This window comes from Gallus gallus, chromosome 1 (genome assembly GCF_016699485.2).
Source record: "Gallus gallus isolate bGalGal1 chromosome 1, bGalGal1.mat.broiler.GRCg7b, whole genome shotgun sequence".
Taxonomy (NCBI): Eukaryota; Metazoa; Chordata; class Aves; order Galliformes; family Phasianidae; genus Gallus; species Gallus gallus.
The window spans coordinates 36,646,175-36,666,241 of record NC_052532.1 but is presented as its reverse complement, the minus strand read 5'-3'; the positions used below and the strand labels follow the sequence as shown (position 1 = coordinate 36,666,241).

The window sequence follows — 20,067 nt, the reverse complement described above, 5'->3', positions numbered from 1 at the left end:
TCCACTGAAACCAAGAGCCTTGCATGGTTTTGCATGAAATATGATTTTATAATGCAGTTTCAATTAACTATGTAACAGGTGAAGCTTATATTTCTTTTTAGGATAAGCTTTTACTCAGCATTTGATACTAAAAACATTTTCTGCATATCTTAAAGACAAATCTTAAGCCGATGATTTTTTTTGCCACTTCCTACTTTTCTCACAATCCCCACTCTTCTAGACTGTCTCCATCCTAAATGCAAAAGAGCATTTTTAAAAGCAAATCAGCAGCTCTTTTAAATTCAATAAATGTTTAGAAATTGCGATATGACTCATTTCTCTGCCTCTTACAAAAGTTCCTGTAGAGCCAACACGGTGCTGTGGAGAAAAACCTGATAAAAAAGAATAAAAACATGAGCCCTATGTCTGATCTAAACCTGCAAAGTCAGCTGTGAAGGAGGAAAGCTTGTAGTGACTTGAGATGCCTTAAGTTAGGTTCCAGTACAGCAGTCAAAGCACAGATATCCACAAGAGGAGGTGAAAGCACAACACTGTCAAACAAGAAACCGAAGTTCTACTTCTGACTTTGCTATTTACTTGTATAAGCCAAGCTGGCATCTAATTGTTCATTAAGTACAATTAGCTCATGCCAAAACAACTGGTTTTCAAAAAAAGACATCTCAGGAACAAACAACCAGATACACAAAGCAACACAGGCATCACTGAGTGAAACTGAGACACCTGCCACCATGAAGAATATTAACTGAGCTTTTGCCAGAACAACTTTCTGGGGGCTGCCGTCCTGGTTCTGCACATGCTGTCACTGTCAGCAATGAACTGCTCAGCTTCACACTTAAACCCCACAGGCATCTTTGAATTAGCCCCCTCAGCTCTCTTAAAAGAACCAGCGTGGTGAACATGAACATCCTGACAGATATACAGCAGGACTGGGCTGCTCATAAAGCACAGTGATCACAGTCATTTTCAGTCTGAAAGCAAACAACAGCTAAAAAGGGGGAGTCTGGTATTTGTCTATTACAGATCTGTCAGAGTGGCTATAACTTCGTCCTCACATGGGAGGACTGATGATAAAACACCTACCTTGTACTAACTTGTGGTATTAAGCTGTAGTATTTTAAAAAGCCCTTTAAATGAAAAGCTTATTTTTTTTATAAGTTTGCCATATGCAACAGCTACAATTACTGTATTTTAAGAGAGCTCTACTTAGCTAAGAAAATGAGATAGCTCACCCAATGCTGCCATCTTCAGCTTATTGCTCAGTAATACACAATTTCCCCACCCTCCCACTCACACACACCCCTAAAGAAGGTTTGGTGCATTACAAGGGTCAGCAGGCTTTAGAAAGCCTTGCTCACAAGCCTAAAAACATAGAAGCATATTGAGAAGGAGATTAAATATTAACTATATATGGGTACCTTTTATAGACCAGATGCACAAACACTTAGCACATGCCTCTCTTTGTGTGGTAAACTACAGTAACTGTAGTTACTATTATAGCTGTACATAACATATAGAAGATAACTGCTACTGCAGTTGGAGTGGCTTAATGAAGAAACGGCTGTTTAGATTAATACAATTTTAAAAGCTTTCCCTGAAGGTAAATAGATGATAATTTAATCATCATTATGTGTAGGTTGGTGAACGTAAGCACAGATTGGGGCGTGCAGGCTTTCACATTCAGATTTAAATCTTTGACCTTTCTCTAACATAGCCAAAATATTGAAATTACACATTTCTGCCCACCCTGCAGCCCCAAATACTTGGCTCCACTACAAGCAACAGCAACATTCTATCTTTTCCCATTACTTCCACTTCACCTTTGAAGCGAATTATGGCTTTACTACATCTTACAGGTAGGCTCCTGGAGTTCTCTTGGGGCCAGTACCAAGACACCTTGACCGTCCTCGTGATCCCTTCAGACACCTCTTTCCTCTACATATCTTCTCCACCCAATCCCTCCAAAACTGCAAGTACCCCAAAAGACCCCTGCGCTCTTAACTCACTGCCTGAAATTTTCATTCTTCTCAGACCCCTTCACCTTAAGTCTCTTGCTCCTGTTTACCACCTCATATTAGACAATGTAAAGAAATACGTCAGATGGCCATTAAGAAGCTTCCAAATTATGCTAAATATGACAGATGATGTCAGCTTTTTTCCACTGTAGTCTCTTTCAAGTACTAGTCTCTCCTTCATTAGAAAAAGATTACTCTTTTATGGAACAAAAACCTTCTGCTTCCATTCATGAGTCTTACTGTATACATTTATAGCAGCAGTGAGTATGGCATTGCTCAGTGCTCTACAGTAGCTCTCAGCTAGCACAGGAGCGTGTCTTCTTAAGCAGTGATATGACCTAGTTCACACTGAGATCAACAGGAGCAATATTATTTGTGTCCACGGAAAGCGAATCAAATCGGAAAAAGGGCTCAAGGAAGAAGGAAGTTTAACTTTTAAAGCAGGAAGACAGCAGCTTCCTGACAAAGTCATCATTCCATGCAGCAGACTACAAGATGACACAAAGCAGTAGAAAAGACATCTTACAAATTCAGTAGTTCTTGAAAAGCTTTCAGTAAAATGCCTTTCTGTTAGTCAAATGAGCAAAACAAGATGAAGAATCAAAGTGCCAAATGAAGGACCAAAAATAACTCTTAAACCAAGAGATATCAACATAATGATCTAGACTGTGCCAGAAACACAAAGTAGTGTGGGATATTATTTTTTTTCTCTCATTTAACTGAAATATATGAATGATAACTAGAATCGTGTTCATGAAACATCATCCACGTGGGTTCAAAATGAGTAAACAGTTTCATGGAAGAAAAAGTGCTTTTAAGTGCTATTATATACTAATACAGTAGATATCTTCCTTCAGAATCCCTGAATCAGTGGTCACTGTCAACTAAAGCAGTATACCAGAAAAATATCACCACTGTATGGCTTTAGATCTACACTGTTCTCCAGACATATACAGTTGATTGGAAAGATATAGAATAGATCAAGCCTTGGCAAGCTCCAGACTTGTACTCTGGGGTAAACGTAGTGTCTATTCTTCACGCACCAGCCTGCATTAAAAAAATGGACTACCAAAAAGAAAAAAAGTTCAATGACAGCCATACAGTTAATTAAAAAAACATAATGCTATTCAATTATGTTTAAAAATTTTCAGTCGGGAAAGAGGTCTGGTAATCTCAACACCTGACTGGTTTTGAAGACTTCGAAAATCACTCCTCTTACCATTTTGCATTTGAGGATTTCTCTCCTAGAAGCTGTGCTGAGAGCTTGTGCAGGGTGTTGGATGCTAACGTCACAGACTCAGTACCTCAAAATCCGCCTCTCCCAGAAAAACACCACTCAAGCCATTCAGTTTCACATAGCCTTCTTATGGTATAGCTGAGAGACTGATATCTGCGTTCACTGGACAATTTTCAGTAAGATGAATAAGGAAATTTTGTCTGTTCCCCAGAACAGCTCTAAAAAGATGTTCTTAGAATGAGTCTTGAGAAGATTGACCATTGTCAAGAGATTATTAACTTGGACTCTCTGTCACAAGGGACAAAAAGGAAGGATGGAGTAACTGCATTACTGCAACCACAATGCGTGGAAATCTAGAAATTAAATCTCTCATATAGTTGTAATTACCCTGTAGGAAGAAAGTTATATACAACTAAAAGACTTTCAAAAATCCCTGTTAGAAATTAATCCTGAGAATTAATGACATACAGTTGTTTTCTCCTCCTCACACCCTTCCCATAAAAGTTGCTCAAATAGTACATAAGTGGTAATTCAAAGACTATGACTCTGGTTTGTGCTTGCTTTCTTCATCCAAAGCTGGTGCAAATAAATTTGTGAATAGCTATTTATTTTCCAATCTCAAACATATCAGTAGTCACCAAAATCACAGCTAGCACTTCACATTTGACTGAATTATTCAAAATTCACAGTCTGTTGAGTAGTATCAGGAATATCCCAGGACAGGAAACAGATATATATAACACAGGTAACCCAGGCAACTAGCCAGTAGAGTCCAATGCTGGCATCCAAACAGCAAGCAGTATCAGCTATTTGACAGCTATTCATGTGAGAACATTATTGCATAAAAAAGCAGGGAGATCTTTGAACAACAAATAAATCTCATGATGAGCTTGTGAATAGATCAAAAGCAGAAAAGAAGACAAATTCAGTGGATAAGTCTTTCTTTATAGATGATTCGCCCACCTTCAACGAAGGGAGTGACCTTATTCACAGCCAACAGCATTTCCAAATCAGAAAATAGAGTTTAATTTTTCAGTCACCTTCTTGAAGTTTTTTGTTTAGTCTGCCACTTTGAAATGTACTTAGGCTCTCCAGAATGAGGTTTTCTTTGGAGATTTCCAAGTGCATATATTTTTAACAATACCCTCCTTTTCCCCCTCATCTGACTACTTTGCATTCAGACCTTTCAGTACCTTTGCATTCTTACCTTTCAGTAAGGGTGAATGTTTGGAATAATCTTTTTCTAAACAGAAGTTTGAGTAGATGTGGTGCTGCTCATTAGAGCACTCTGTATTAGAAGCACACCAGCCTTCGCATTTCTGTTGACAGCCATCGCATACAGCATCACTTCATGCAAATTCCTCTAACACAGGGGCTTGAAATGTTCAGAGAAAGCATGTGCTATAGGCAGCAATGCAGGTCTTTACCCACTGTGAATACTTTGAAACAACGTGTTTTTTTTTACAGAAATTTCTCGAGAAAAATCTCATAAAGGTAACCAAAATAAAATGATCGTCCTGAGTTTCTTAAACAGCAGAAACTGTCACTCCATTAAGACAACACTACAGTGGCATCGGTAAGGAGGGGACTCTGTGAGGTCCAACACTGGAGAGCTTGTCTAAGACTGAAAACGGTGTATGACTGCAGATGCAATCCATCTTCTACAGTAAGATCTGGAGGACTTTCCTACTAACACCCTTGTGGTTCTTGAGAGAATGTGTCCTGATGTCCATTCTCACGTGGAGGGGTCCTTCTTGCTGCTCTGAAAGGTGGGCAGAGGGTGAAGCACTTCTGGAATCTTTCTGCTGCTGCTACTCCAGCAGTTAGCTCCCACAGAATTGGAGCCACTGGATATCTCATTCCACGTGTGAACTGCTCCTAAGTCATCTGCTCTTAGGCTTGCTCTGCACTTCCATTTTTGCCCACTTCTCTCATATTACCTCAGTTGAAAACCTTGTAGTGGTCACAGAGATGTCTCACAAAAGCACACTTACTTCAACTTGCCTAATACTGTCAGAAGAATTCCTAATTTATTTCAATGTATTAACCAGTAGTGCTGAAGCTTAATATGCAGCTAAGGAGATGAAACCACCGAAAGTATGAACTGTTGCTGAGATCATTGGTTAAACATAAAGCACTGAAACCCTAAAGTTTTACCCTTCCTATTTCCCATTTCCTTTCATTTAACTCTTATCTTGAAGAACTTCTAAAACCTGGAGTTTTAAGGTTTATTAATCTCATATGGAGTTATTAAGAACAAATGATATGCAATAATGAACCATTTCCTTTCCAATTTATTTTACAATGTGTAACATGAATTCATGTTCAGTGCTCCCTACACTAGCTGAAGTGTGTATTTCCTCATTTCTTTTCAAGCTGTTGCTCCAAATTTCAGCTTTCTAGCCCTTTCACACAGTTAGCTCAAGAGGCACGGCCAGGTCATTTGACTTGTTTGCTGGGACTCCAAGAGATAAGGTCCTCTGAATGTCAGATTACAAAGAAAAGGGGGGAAAAAAAAGCTAGGTAAACATATGTCACAGCTGTCTACCCACGGTCTTCAAACTGTGCTGTTCCACGTGACCCATCTAATCCTCCATGATCTCTCAGGATTCACAATCTTCAAACAGAGCCTGTCATTACACTCTGACATTCCTGCTCTCCAGATCTACTCTTTCATAGAATCATAGAATCGTTAAGGTTGGAAAAGACCCACAGGATCATCCAGTCCAACCATTCGCCCTTCATCAATGGTTCTCGCTAAACCATGTCCCTCAACACAACATCCAAACGCTCTTTGAGCACCATCAGGGTCAGTGACTCCACCACCTCTCTGGGCAGCCCATTCCAGTGCCTGACCACCCTTTCAGAGAAGTAGTATTTCCTAACATCCAGCCTGAATCTTCCCTGGCGCAGCTTGAAGCCATTCCCTCTAGTCCTATCACTAGTCACACGAGAGAAGAGGCTGACCCCCAGTTCACTGCAACCTCCCTTCAGGTAGTTATAGAGAGCAATAAGGTCTCCCCTTTCAAATGAAGACTTTGCATTAACAAAACCTACTAAAGTAAGAATATTACTTGCATGTGCAACACAGCAAGGGCTGGCAGAAGGGAAGTGCTCCCTCAGCATTCTGGCTTATAGTGCACCTTGTACTATACCACTCCTTTAGCAAAAGTGCCAGGCACTCAAAAAGTGACAAGTTAGCATGACCCAAATAAGAGCACTATTTGGAACAAATACACATAAGAGAGGTCATTGAGTTGTCCTTCACCTACTAATATCATTTTATGAAGACTTACCAACTCTAGGACTGTTGCCCCAATTCTGAGCTGCACTACTTACAAAAACATCCAGAGGAGAGACAAGAACATCTTCAGACACACTTCCTCATCTGACAGTCAGAGCAAATATCTCCATAAAAGCTTAGGCCAGTCCCTAAGACCTGTTTCTCACAACTACCATGTGAACCTTAGCACTGGTCCGGCCCTGTTCCACTCTCTCCAAAAATAAAATACTTCACTCCCTAGGAAGCCTGCTGAGAAGGAGACTCAGCAAAGAAGGACTAGAGTTGTGATGTTGCTTAAAGAAAGCCTCCTCAGACATTTTAGCTGAGGAGGGCTATGAGGTCAGCAGCAAAAGTCCTGAAGTATCTGCTAACAAGGAGAAATCACATCTCCAGAGGGATCTCAGAACTTGTGCAAGCTCTGAAATTGTGAGTGCAGAAAGGCACTGGAGAGGTAGTGACAACTGGCAATGCTCTTTCCATATTTTCATCTCAAGGAAAAAATGCACTATTTCTTGGCAGTCGCATCCCCTTAAATGTTTGTTTTTAAGGAGAAAAAAAAAAAGGACTTCATTCCAAAAATAACAGTGCCCACATTAATTTTCTGTGCTTAAAATAAATATTTAAATTCTTGTATCTATTTCTGAAAACCGATTTAATAACCAGATAGCTAAGACTTGTTTTTAAACATCACAGTTTCTAACAGCAACACTGCATTTAAACTCAGTGTTCTTTTCATCACATAAATGCAAGGGGACTCCCAGAAGCTTTTTTGGCTCTTAATGCATTTGCTTAACCTGCCTTGCAAAAAGGAAAAAAAAAAGATCGTAGGCATCAGCACAAAAGTGGTGCAAGTTCTATTCATGTCAAGCTGACAGACAGATCAAAGAAGAGAAATAACTCAGGGAATTTTAAGTATCTATTAATTTTGCCACTAAAAATATAACCAAACTAAAGATGGCTTTCACAGCCTCAAACAAAATCTTTGTCAAGTACAGCTGAGCATCTCCTTGTCTCTCACTGATTTTTTAGCAGTGAGGGCATGTAGAAAGAATTTGTCATAACTACAGATTAGACAAGTGAGTCAACACTGGGTTACCTGCCAGAAGTCTGTAAACACATACCAAATTATATAAATATCTATTCAGTAAGGTGTAAAAAAGGTATATTAAGCAAGCATTTGTGAGCACAGATCGCAGCTTTTCCCTGTACAGACAAAAGTCCAAGCAATTTACAGTGGCTCTGGTCTAGAAGTGATTTAACATGCAAAGTTCTCTCTAGAAATGATGAGAATGGCCAGGCTCTCACTGATAGGCAAGATTTCTGCTCTCATGTAGCTCCTAAATTCACTGCAGATGTACTAGATGGATCTGCTCATAAGTTAATATGTTTCTTGAGAGTGGAAAAAGTAATTCTATAAAGCTTTTTACATACAAGAAATGTAAAATGTGCTGCTGAACTATAAGTTTACTACATGAAAATGGATAGAATTTATATATTTGTAACAATTATGGCCTACTTATTCAAGGGAAGGAAGAAAATCCTTTAGATAAAGAGCAATACGTTTTACGGGGGGGGAAAAAAGATAATCTAGGAGCACCCACTCTTTTCAGCTTTAAAAAGCTCTGTGATCAAACTGTTTTATCTAGCACTGTTAGCAGGTATCATATTCTATCAATGCCATAATTGGCAGAAAGGTCTCTATAATACACAGAAAACACAAAGCTTACACATGTAAACTGAAGCAAAGTTATCTTGTCAAAAACTAATCTAAGCAAAATTTGAAGACAAGGTCAAACCTCAGAAACAGACATATTAGGGCAGGGGGTGTTCAGCCTGTGCCTGAAAGCACTGTCACACTGCTGATCTGCTCACTTTGCCTGTCAGCCACAGCTGGAATCAAACCAAAACGACCGAAATTATCAGATACCAGGCCCACCAGGCCCTTCTCTGCAGGCTTCTTCTTTTCTTTGGTTTTTTTTTTTTGGCTTCAACAATACTCTGAAATTTAGAGTATTTGCTTTCATTTTCCAAAATCACAGAATCATAGAATCATAGAATTACTCAGGTTGGAAAGGACTTCAAAGATCATCAAGTCCAACCGTAGCCTAACCACAGTACCCTAACTCTAACAACCCTCCGCTAAATCATATCTCTGAGCACCACATCCAAACGGCTCTTAGACACATCCAGGGATGGTGACTCAACCACTTCCTAGAGGAGCCTATTCCAGTGTTTAACCACCCTTTCTGTAAAGAAGTGTTTCTTAACGTCCAACCTAAACTTGCCTTGGCGCAACTTGAGGCCATTTCCCCTCATCTTGTCACCTGTCACCAGTGAGAAGAGACCTACTCCGCTCTCACTGTAAGCACCTTTCAGGTACTGGAAGAGAGTAATAAGGTCTCCCCTCAGCCTCCTCTTCCCCAGACTAAACAGCCCCAGCTCCCTCAGCCTCTCCTCATAGGGCTGATTTTCCAAGCCCTTCACTAGCCTCGTTGCCCTTCTCTGGACCTGCTCCAGCATCTCCATGTCCTTCTTGTACTGAGGTGCCCAAAACTGAACACAGTACTCGAGGTGAGGCCTCACCAATGCCAAGTACAGGGGATACTGTACTTATATCAACAAATCATCAACAAATAATAAGAAAAAAAACCCTTTACATCCCTTTAAATAACATCCCAAGGCCCCCTAGTGCTAAAAAGCAGCTAAGGGAAATTGTGGCATGCAGTACTACATGCATTTGACTTTGCCACAGCCATGCATGACTGCAAAATCAAAGGCTCTCTGGAATCAAATCTGTCCCTGCAGAAAACGATAGTCCTAAATAACAGTTTTTGCCCAGTAAAATATTAACATAGTTTAACACCAACAAATCCTGACTTCATTCACATGAATGTACCCATGCTGACTTTTAGGAGAATGTACACATGGAAGTGAAGGTAGTCCACAGACCTAAACTGTTTGAAAGTAATGGCAAATGTACCCTTGGCCTTCTGTGGTGTCAGGACTGGCCCTATAAATATATAATTCAGATATACTTACAGAAACATTATGGCAGATCACCCAAAAATACCTCAATGAAAGATTTACGAAACCATGTTCTATGCAGCACTCTGATGGCATTTGATAGAAAGATGACGACAGACATAAGAACCACTTCAAAAGCTGTAGCACTAAGTAATTGAGCCCTAGGCAGACTTAGCTCTTTATGGATACCAGACGTATTTTATCTTACTTCCATACTTTTATCTGAGCATCCAAAGAAAAGACTCAGGAAAACGCTGGGTGAGAGAGCTAGACTGAATGTATGCAGTACGCTCAGTCCTTGAGACTGTATTTAAAACAATTTAGATTAGCACAGTTGTGAATAATAAAGTAGGATCTTTTCAGCTCTGCATGAACAAAAATTTTTAGACTTTCCATAAGAAGATGGCATTTGGGTTATACATGGTAGATAACAAGCATAATTTTCCTTCTGGAAGCAAAATCATTTACTGAAATATTCCAGACGAGCAGACGACAAGTGCATGGTTTGAGGACACTGCTCATTACACGTAATCAGTCTGGTTTCTGCCTGAAAGCAGAACCTGCTGGCTTTCTTCTCCAGATGTTCCCACCAACCCACAAGAGGAGGGCAGGGTGTGCAGGGCTGCAGCAATGGTTGCACTCTGCAGTGCAGCAGGGTGCTATGATGCTTGAGCTAAGGAAACCTGGAGCTGGCTCACCCCAACAGCATTACACATCATAGCCAAATAAACAGGTAGGTGCTCTCACAGGGCTGCTCCCAGTACAACTCAGTAGGGCCTTCCCCATGTGCAGAGACCTAAATGTTCTTCCGTGGTGCTCTCCAGCTGCTTGGGCTCCATGGAAATCATCAGTAACGCTAACTCCCCTGCCTGCGCACTTGCAGCAGACACTCCCTCAGCCCTAAGTGACACCTAGACACAGGCAAAATGAGTTGCCACATGCTGGGCTCCTTCACTTCTCCACAAGCCTATGTGCTGCTGTGGGAGGACCCTCCAGGTGGAGGATCTCCAGTGCAGATGATTCACACGCCAACCACTCTGCTACAGAACCTTACAGATCTAACTATGGAAACAAATGCAGTAGAAAAAGCAAGAAGCGTTATAAAATTTACTTTGCTAATTTGCTTTGACAGCTATATACACCTCTAGGAATACTTCTTGATGTATTATGAGAAGCAGCGTGGTATACAAATAAAGCCTTACTAGCACAAAACCTTCACAGCTCTGAACTGTACAGGAATGCATTTTTACAAATGAGTTTCCCATATTTATGTGCTATAAACAGAGAAAAATCAGCATAGCAATGTCAGTATGAATGGCATCTACACAGATTCCAGGCCTATCTCTTTCCTTCAAAATACAGGTGAAGGCACAGGGAGAGTCCAAAAGAGCAGCAACATGCTCTGAACCTTTCCTCTACTGTTGGTTGTTTTTTCCCCATTTTCTTTAAATATTTATTCCTATAAGTTATGTGCTTTGTTTGTAGTTATTACCCAAAACACTTGTGCAACTGCTGCTCACTGGAAGCAACAATTTGTCCCAGTTACATATGGTCTATAAAAGACACTTTATACCCTTTTGTTAATATATTTCCAACTCGAGGTCAAAAGAGAAAAATATGCAAAAAACCTTATCAAAATTCATAGATTGCTTCCACCTATTCCTCAACCTATCTCAAGTGCATGCAACGCTGAGATGGTAAATGTTTGCTATTTGTGTGCATTCCTAAATTCTACAAATTCTTCCTGAGCTGTTTAGTCGAGGATCACTTTCATTACCGTTGTAGCAGAGCACACATTCTCTGTGAGCTGCTGAACTACCAGCAAAGATTACTATTGCAGATTCTGCATTTTCTTAATGAAAATGAAGTTGCTTCTGAAAATAAACAAATGTAATTAGCAAGCCACTGCTGTGTGAAATTTGCACCATTCTCTTGTTAACCTATATGTCAAAACGTATTACTTGTGTGCGTGTAAATTTGTATTTGCAGTTCAGTAAGCTTGCAGATCATGATCTAACCACTTTGGAAACATAATCTTACAAGAAATAAAAACAAATCCAGTGTCTTGCTGTAGTTTGTTATTTTATTAGAGGCTTTCTCTTCAGCACTTTTAACTGCTTAGGGCTTGATCTTCATAAACTGCATCCTGTCTACAAGGAGTCATATTATTTCCACAACAATTTTTAATTGCTTCCCTGCTCCCAATTAAGTCAAATTAGTCCTCTCTTCCATCTAGCTTCCTCATTACTTGGGAAGGGCCCAAGTACACAAACATACAAACATATTATTAAGCAACATCATTTTCAGATACTTGCGGGTGCAAAATTTGGTCTGGTAGGGCAACCTGAGATCCTCTCATAGAGCTCACCGACCCAAGCAACTGCTAGAATGCATCCTGTATCACCTCCTAACAGCAGATGAACTCTCCTTGCTGTTCTTAATTTACACTGGCCCCATACGAAGCATGAAATGTTTCATTTCCAGATGTAACTCATCCTGTGATGACCTACTTTGCCTAGAAACCAGATAAAAACAGGAACTTTGGGTATTAAATGTTTTGTAAGCCAATATTTTATACCACCCTTCACAAATTAAAAGCGAACAAACAAAAGAAAGAACAATTTCATTAGCAGCAGTCCAGCTCCCTGCCTTCGCAGCTCTGGCTGGCAATATGATTTCACCACCACCTTAATTACCTCTCCCACTCCCTCAGAGAATGTACAGCAGCAGAATTGCCTTTTTGCACCTTCTGCTGAACAGAAACTGAAGGAACTCACACACTTCAACAGTGATGCTGGTTGATAGAGATGGATCTATTGAATCCTGCTCCCCTCCTGCACCTAGATACAGCTCATTTGTCCCCTCCTAAAGCAGCAGACCATGCCAGCTATACAGCATCAGGTCCACTTTTGCTGACATACAGAAAGTCTTTGAAATATACAGACTCCCACTTTTGCAAGGAGCACATTCAAAACTAGCTCAACTCTGCAGTGTTACTCTTAACTAAACGTCACGTTAGAATTGGAACTGTTCATTTACCCTGTTCCCCAGTCTGACAGTACAGATATCCTCTCTCTTTCTTTTCCAGTTCCAGCTGGAAAGTGGAAAAGGTTCAGAGAAGAAATGCATGCACAAAGTTACAGAGCATCTTCCTCATGATGAGTAACTACATAAACTAGTGCTTTTCAATCCAGAAGAGGAGACAAAGAATGATGCAATTCTGTGAAGTCATGGGGGCATAGAGAAAGAGTACAGATTTGACTGATTATTCTCTCTTCAAATAAAGAACCACATGACAACAACAACAACAAAACCAGGAATCAGGTTAGGAACAACCAAATGAGACAGTTCATCAGACAGTGAAGAGTTGAGACACAGAGCCCTCTGTAGAAGATATGGTAGGTACTAAAAATTCACATCTTCAAGGACTGACAGCTGTCACTGAACAGATACCTGCTCTGGATAATTAAATACATTACAACCACATTTGGCTTAAGAGTCTCTTGAGATTCTTTGTGGTCAGAAACTTGGAAAACTTTTGAAAAGAATCAGGTGTGCTCATCCTGTTCTTACCCTCTTCTAGAGCAGTTGTTCAGGAACAATGCCATCAGCCACATGGGCTGACCAGTACAGCAGTTCCTACAGATCCAAACCTGGCAATAGGCTGTCCAAACCCAGAACAAAGACTTCCACAAACACAATTCCCACCGAAGACATCGAGTGTCTGCTCCCATTTCATCAACAGAACTCTTCACATTCTCCCTGTAGTAACATCTCTGAAGCACTGGCTTATTTTTTATGTAGTACAGTCATTTGTTTTTGAGATACAAAGCTAGTCAGGCATTGCTGCTGAGATTTTGTTCTCGTGCCATGAATCGCCCTTGTGATGACAATGAAAATGCACTGCAAGGGAACAGTGCAGTGCTCTAAAATATTAAATATTGATCCTTGGAATCTACAGTTTTTTTTCTCTCCGTTAGTATGGTTCAGTGATATATGTACTGTACTATCTTTTTTGCTCACCTTTCTGCTCATCTATATGGATACACATGCTGGAGGACAGACTCGACAACAGCACTTCAATTATTTTATCAAGAATTGCTGAAACAGGTCCTTAAAATCTGGGGACCATTATCTGTTATTAATACCTTCAGAATATTATACAGAGCAAAACCAGATATTAGAGCATGCTTAAGAGCTGCAGTCTGTGTGCTCGGCAACACCTCGTCTATCAAAGAAGAGAAATCCAATTCTCCTGATTCAAACAGACTTGTGTGACTTTGCAACAACTGAGAAGACTACAATGTTCCACCACCCTTGTTCTCTGCTTCTTGTATCCCTTCAGATTTTGCTTTCAGGCAATTTCCAATTTATACATATAGTTATCTTTGCCTGGTGAAAATCAGGAGCAGACACAGCCCTAGCCACGTGCTTTTACTTCCCAAATGATGAACAATACAGATGTCAGTATTTCTAGTCTCATGCTGTCTGGCAGGACGACGTCTGGCTCCTTCATACATACTTTATATACAGTCCTAACTTTTACACTGGGAACTGGTTCATCTTCTCTAAGTGACAGGCAGCCCAGTCAAGAGTCGTTTCATGACTCTCTTAAGTCTGTCAGAATTTACTCAAGCAGTTTTTACATCATATTCACTCTCAGTAATTCATGCTGCAGCTCTTTTATTAATAAGCTACAGGCACAGATGGAAGCATCTCCTTTACAAGAAACTCCATTATGTCACCACTGGACTTAGGTTACACGCTCTGCTCACTCCTGGCATTCGTCACGCAATACAGCATAACGTTTGGGATACAGAAAAATGTTTGAATGTTGAACTTCAAAATGTTCAGTGAATGCCACAGCTCGTCAGCTGTGATAGTAGGTTTTAGGTGGCCAGTACAAAATTATTTTTATAGGGCAGAATGGCTTCAGCAGGGAAGCTGACAGCAAACTTAGAGCAGTGGTTAGATTGTTGTCTATCATTTTGCTATATGAATGAGGAATATTCAAGAAACCTTAATTTCTCAGATGCATATTAAGAATGTTCAAAATCTCAAGCATTTTCATAGTTTTCTTCTCTGCTCCATTTCTTTCTTTGTGGAGGAAGACAGTTACCCAGCTCACAAGCTGTACTTATGGCCTAGCACTGTTGATAGTACTTCTGTGTATATACCTCTGTGTATATTATCTGTTGTTTTGAAGATGAGATCACAACAATTTGTCCTCTGCAGTAAGATATCAATTCAGTGTTACCACATGCAACCCACCCTTTGTCCGCAATGCTCCTGTTTCTTCCATTCTGGTTATGACCTCAGTAAACAATGTATAATTGTGACGTGAATCATGTGCCAGTTGTTCAGTATGGGAGAAGAACCAGAATGAAGGCAAGAGAACTGGACAATGTAGACCTTTAGGAAGACAGGCAAATGAGCTCACAGGAATTACCATCAACTTCTCCCAGATAGGCAGTTCTGAGCATTTTTTTTTTTTATCCTGGCGTACGTGTGTAAAATATTTAGTATGTGATACATACAGAGACAAATGAAAGTCATCAGTAGGCCTCAGTCATTATCCAGGCAACATAAAACATTTAAATTTATAACAAGCCTGAAACGCATTTTCAAGACCTCATCACACAACTCCTCACAATTCCTTCAGATTCTGACTCAATTCACTACTGTGGCCCTTTTGCATAAGGGCAGACAAAAACAATAGCCCCATGCTATTAAAATACCAGGAAAAACATTGTCAAGAAAAATGAAAAGGTGCCTTTTGTTTTTTTCAGTTCTGCAGAACTGAAGGTTTAAGTGCACCGTCCAGCAAGAAATTATTGGAAAAAACATACTGGGACTAATTAGTCCCTAATTGTTAAATTCTTGGATGGAAAGATTTGGTGATAAACTGCATACAAACCACAGACACTGTGCTAACCGCTTCTTTTCGGAGTGGAGCAAACTGACTGGTGGTGACTGGATTGTGCATACACATCCTCTCCTTACTGCCTTGCAAAAGTCAGCTTGAGCTGTGCTGAAAGAACCCAACCGGAGCTGGGAGTCATTCCTGCCATCAGTAAGAAAGAAAGAATCCTGCTTATCAACTTGCAGCTTCACAAAGACAGCAGCTCTCCAGCTCCTAGGTCCACAAATTACAAGGTTATATCAGAATATAAACTGTGGTATATTTTTTGTACAATTTTCCTGACAAAACCTTATGTTATCTGCTGTTAAATGTGTTGTAAATTATATATTATATAAATTAGTTGAAACACCTCTTGTCAAGTCCCCCCTTCAGCTTACAGTTTGAGAGCTAAGTAGAAAAGACAGGCTGTTTTCACACGGTACTAAAATAAACAGAAAGACTAGGCACATTTGAAAAATCACCTCAAAACCATCTTTTAGAACGTCACACAGAGTAGCACAAGACATTAGTTATGATGATAGTAATTAGCACCCAGACATACACAGTCAATGTTGTATTTCCTCAGCTAGTAACTGCATTGTACCACAGGACAAGTGAAAAAAAAAAAGTGGATTGTGGTAATATTTTGCCTTGTTGCAGTAATCTGTCTCTCAATCATTTGTTTTTTCTTACTCCCCTAAAACACTGTAAGTGAAACAGCATCTCTCAGAAACTACTGCAAATGCAGTCTTTAGGATCTTTCAGTATTCCATTTTTCAAGGCAAGAGAGCTTAAGTTTGAAAAGGAGCAGCAGCCATTCCACTCCCCTCGCTCCAATCTGACCAAAAGACTTCAACAAGAGGATGGGGTACTCTCAAATCCCTCTCTTTTCAGCCCTCTTCTCCTGCAGGTGTCCCCCCTCCAGCTGACCAGCACCTCTGCAATGCTCTCCCATTTAATCCCTGCCCTCAGTGGCACTGCACAGAGGTGACTAATTGCCATTTACCAAATTATCCTGGCCTGCCCAGGGACCAGGCTCCCGCTTGCTCTCCATGCACCATGTTAGATCTACAGAGACAAAGCCACCCACACATTTCCTTTGTAGCTCAAGACTGATCATACACAAACAGCAGATCTATCAAGGCAGATACACAGTGGCTTTTGAGAGCAGAATGGAGCGGAAGATCAGGAAATCACCTGTAATAATTCTTCCCTTTCTAGTCTGAATTCCTAAGAGGCATTTTCTTCTCATCCAGAGCCATTGTCCTTCCTGTAGGGGCTCAGCTGTTAATGTCACTATCTTTTGAAACAGGTCATGATAATGGCAAGCTTGCTTTGGGTATATTCCTTCAAGCTCATTAACATGCATGTTCTCTCTCCATTCATTTGTTTCTCTATTTATTTTGAAGTTGCCTAGCTGCAACCTGCATTGCTTCTCTGCATTAAGACTCTTGGCTGGCATTTTTCAGCTTGCTGCATCTGGCTTTTATTGATTCTGTGTTGGGGTTTTTTTATTATTTTTTTTAAATCTAGGTTGGAAATGGGACAGAATATTGCAAAAGTCAGTTAATAGCACATCAAGTGACATTTGGTGCCCAACTGAATGCATTTCTTGGCCTCCTCACCCTCTCCACTGAGAGATGTTCTTTCTACTTGCTCTCAAACTGACTTTGTTTACATTGCAAATTTTAGGGCAAGTTACATCTCTGTATTTGTCAAGCACCTGCCTCAGGGGAGAATAGCTCTTCATTGTGCAAAAAAATAACAACACCTGGGTTACCATAAGGCTCTTTTCTAAATGTCTCTTCCACCTGAAAGAGCTATTTCCAGCATGGGAGGAGAAATCAACTTTGACTCAGATATCAAATTCTCAGCATGATAAGGAAAAGTGATTCAACTGTCTTCTTTTATTTTTGGCTTTGTGATTCGGGAGCAGTTCATTGTTCATATGACATAGTCAGTCATAACTGAATTTCTGTGAGGGAGAAGAGTAAAAGCATTTATATAATATTCGGAGGTCATTTTAAATTAATATCTCTCCCAAACAGGTTAGTCTCAACCTTGTTCGCTGCAACAGGCCCATGCCCATGTCATCTGAGGTTATTATGGGGTGAAAGACTTGGACATGCCGTTTTCCTCAGAGTACCCGCAGAAATAGCCAGTTAGCTAGCTCCTCTTGAGGCTGCAGGTCATGACAGAGTAGGTCTGCTTCCTACCAAGTCCATTCATAACAAATTTGCAAATAGACACACAACATTCTTGAGTCCTCCCTACAAACAACAGTTTCTTCTCAGCAGATAGCCATTAGAAAAGCAATGAACATATCCTGAAGTGTGTGAGAGGAAGAGACCAGGAGCAAAACATCAAGCCTGTCTAAGCAGAGAGTGGAGCTGTCTGATGATATAAATTTGCTGGCCTCTTCTGGAAAGCCACAGGAGAAAAAAGAAAAAAAGAAAAAAAAACAGGTACGAACTGCTTTTTCAACAGACTCTAAGACACCAGTGTATCAAAGCTATGATAGTTTAATAGAGCTTTTTTTTAATCTGCTTTTAATAGTGTCCAGTTATATTGATGAAGTACAAAATTCAGCTCACAGCCACTGGCTAAGGCAGCTGACCACAGTCTAGATCTACTGCTGCTCAATCTTGGCTTAGTAACTACATATTCTCCAACAGGAGCAGTAGTAAGGATGTAAAATCATTTTAAAATCCACCACACACTACAATGCAGTGAGCATCTGCAAGGCTGATAAGTGAATGCAGGGACAGCAATTCTAAGAGCCAAAGTGGCCACCTGCAGAGGAACTAACAAAGCCGAGCTGAAAGCATGCACCAAAATATTTTCTTCTTCTATTCTTTTTTTTCCCAAATTACCTCACTTACTTGTTTTCAGTACCTTAAAGCAAACAAAATCCATCTCAGTGAACCCTTGTAAGAGGATTGTTATTCCACATAAATAATAAAACTGATTACCCAAAGATTAGTGTGTTTAGCTTTGCTCCTAATAAAAACAATGGAAAAAGACCTAAAGCTCAGTGATTGTCACAGCACAGCACAGTCATTCATAATTTGAACCAGCGCTGGTAAAACAATGCATGTCACTTCACCAACCAAAAAGGATGACAGATAAGAGAGAGCATGCTACAAAACAATTTAACTCACAGTGGCTAATTTCTGAACATCTTCGTCAGATGCTCCCAATGAAGCGAGTCCTATCTCTTGTGAAAACTGGGCAAACTTAGGATCAGCAAGTAGAGGCACATGTCCCAAAAGTTCATGGCATGTATCCCTAGAGGAATGGAAATGAGAAGAGAGCCATTACAGGAATAAATGCCATAGTAATTCCATAATCAATTTAACATAAACCATTTCATATGGGTCAGACCTCTACTCAAGATGTCTTACCACAAAACATGTTTTTTACATTACGGTTCTTTCCTGTGCACAGTTCTACAGAAAGACATGGGTTTATTTCTATTAAATGGGTTAACGCCACTTTTTCCATGATTTCCCCATCATTTACAGGCTAATTGGGAAGACACAATCACTGTTGTCTTCCAGGCTTAGTTCCATGAAGAGCAAATTGCTTGTCTTACAAGTACAGTTTACAGCAATTCTATCCACATGAATCAAGTACAAAATACAACACAAACTCTTCCTCTTCTCCATTCCCCTTTCTACATCCAGGTACAGCTCCACAGCCAAACATTTTGCAACTTACCTGTAGAAATTTAGCGCAATAATTACAAAGGTGTCTGGTGTGTCTAACTTCACCTTTTGCCCTGACTTCCTACTGTAATCAGTGGTTACTTTTATTATGAAGTCCAGTTCTCACCAAGCAGGTTTCAGAAAAAAAGCAGATAACATGTATTGTTTCAGAAGGAACTACTGTCCACACCTGTAAGTGCATTATTAGTCACAACAAAGTGCAAATCTAAGTCTACAAAAAACTGCAAACCAAACAAACAAAAGTGCACATGCATCATCTCCAAAAGCTCTCAAACAATTCTGAAACTTTTGGTGCATTTGTTCACAGAAAATAATGGACTTGGTAGTAAAGTTCACTTTAAAAATCGGATCTGACATTTCCTTTGCTTTTGTCTCTTCAAAGACATTTCTCTTGTTTTTTTCTTTTAAGCTGTAAACAAATATTTTAAAGGCAAGGAGAAAACATCAAGTTATCTGCTTTCTATCCAAAATCATCCAATTTGTCTTTTATAAACTATTTTTGTTCTAAAAGACACAGAACCTGACACTTCAGATAAATCATAAACAGAAAAACAACACTATGTATAATTTAGAGTTTCCTATTCTTATTCACTATTCCTTACCATAAAGTCTGTGCCAACTATGCCTAGATAGACAGTATCTTCTGACTGTGTGCAAATGAACATTACCATAGCACTTCTGGCATTCCTAGTTTGCCTCAGCAACAGCATATCAGAAATGCAGTTAGGGTATTGTAGGCCATCTTCTCGGCTCAGATGGTCTCACTGACATATGCTTACCAACATTTGCTCATGTTACATTCACACTTGTTGGTGAGATGCATACAGCTCTGAAGTCGTACGTGACAAGTTGGAACTAAGTTCACATTTGAATAATTCACT

At 40.0% G+C, this 20,067-nt stretch overlaps 1 protein-coding gene across 4 annotated transcripts in view; it reads right to left on the bottom strand.

Moving 5' to 3' along the window:
* The window catches only part of TPH2 (tryptophan hydroxylase 2), a 74,518-nt gene that overhangs the window by 29,878 nt on the left and 24,573 nt on the right, over positions 1-20,067 (bottom strand). For all 4 annotated transcript variants that reach the window (XM_040674768.2, XM_040674469.2, XM_040674540.2 and 1 more), the window contains exon 8: positions 18,620-18,746. In XM_040674768.2, the coding sequence (XP_040530702.1) occupies positions 18,620-18,746 (127 nt within the window). The remainder of the gene's footprint in view (positions 1-18,619; positions 18,747-20,067) is intronic.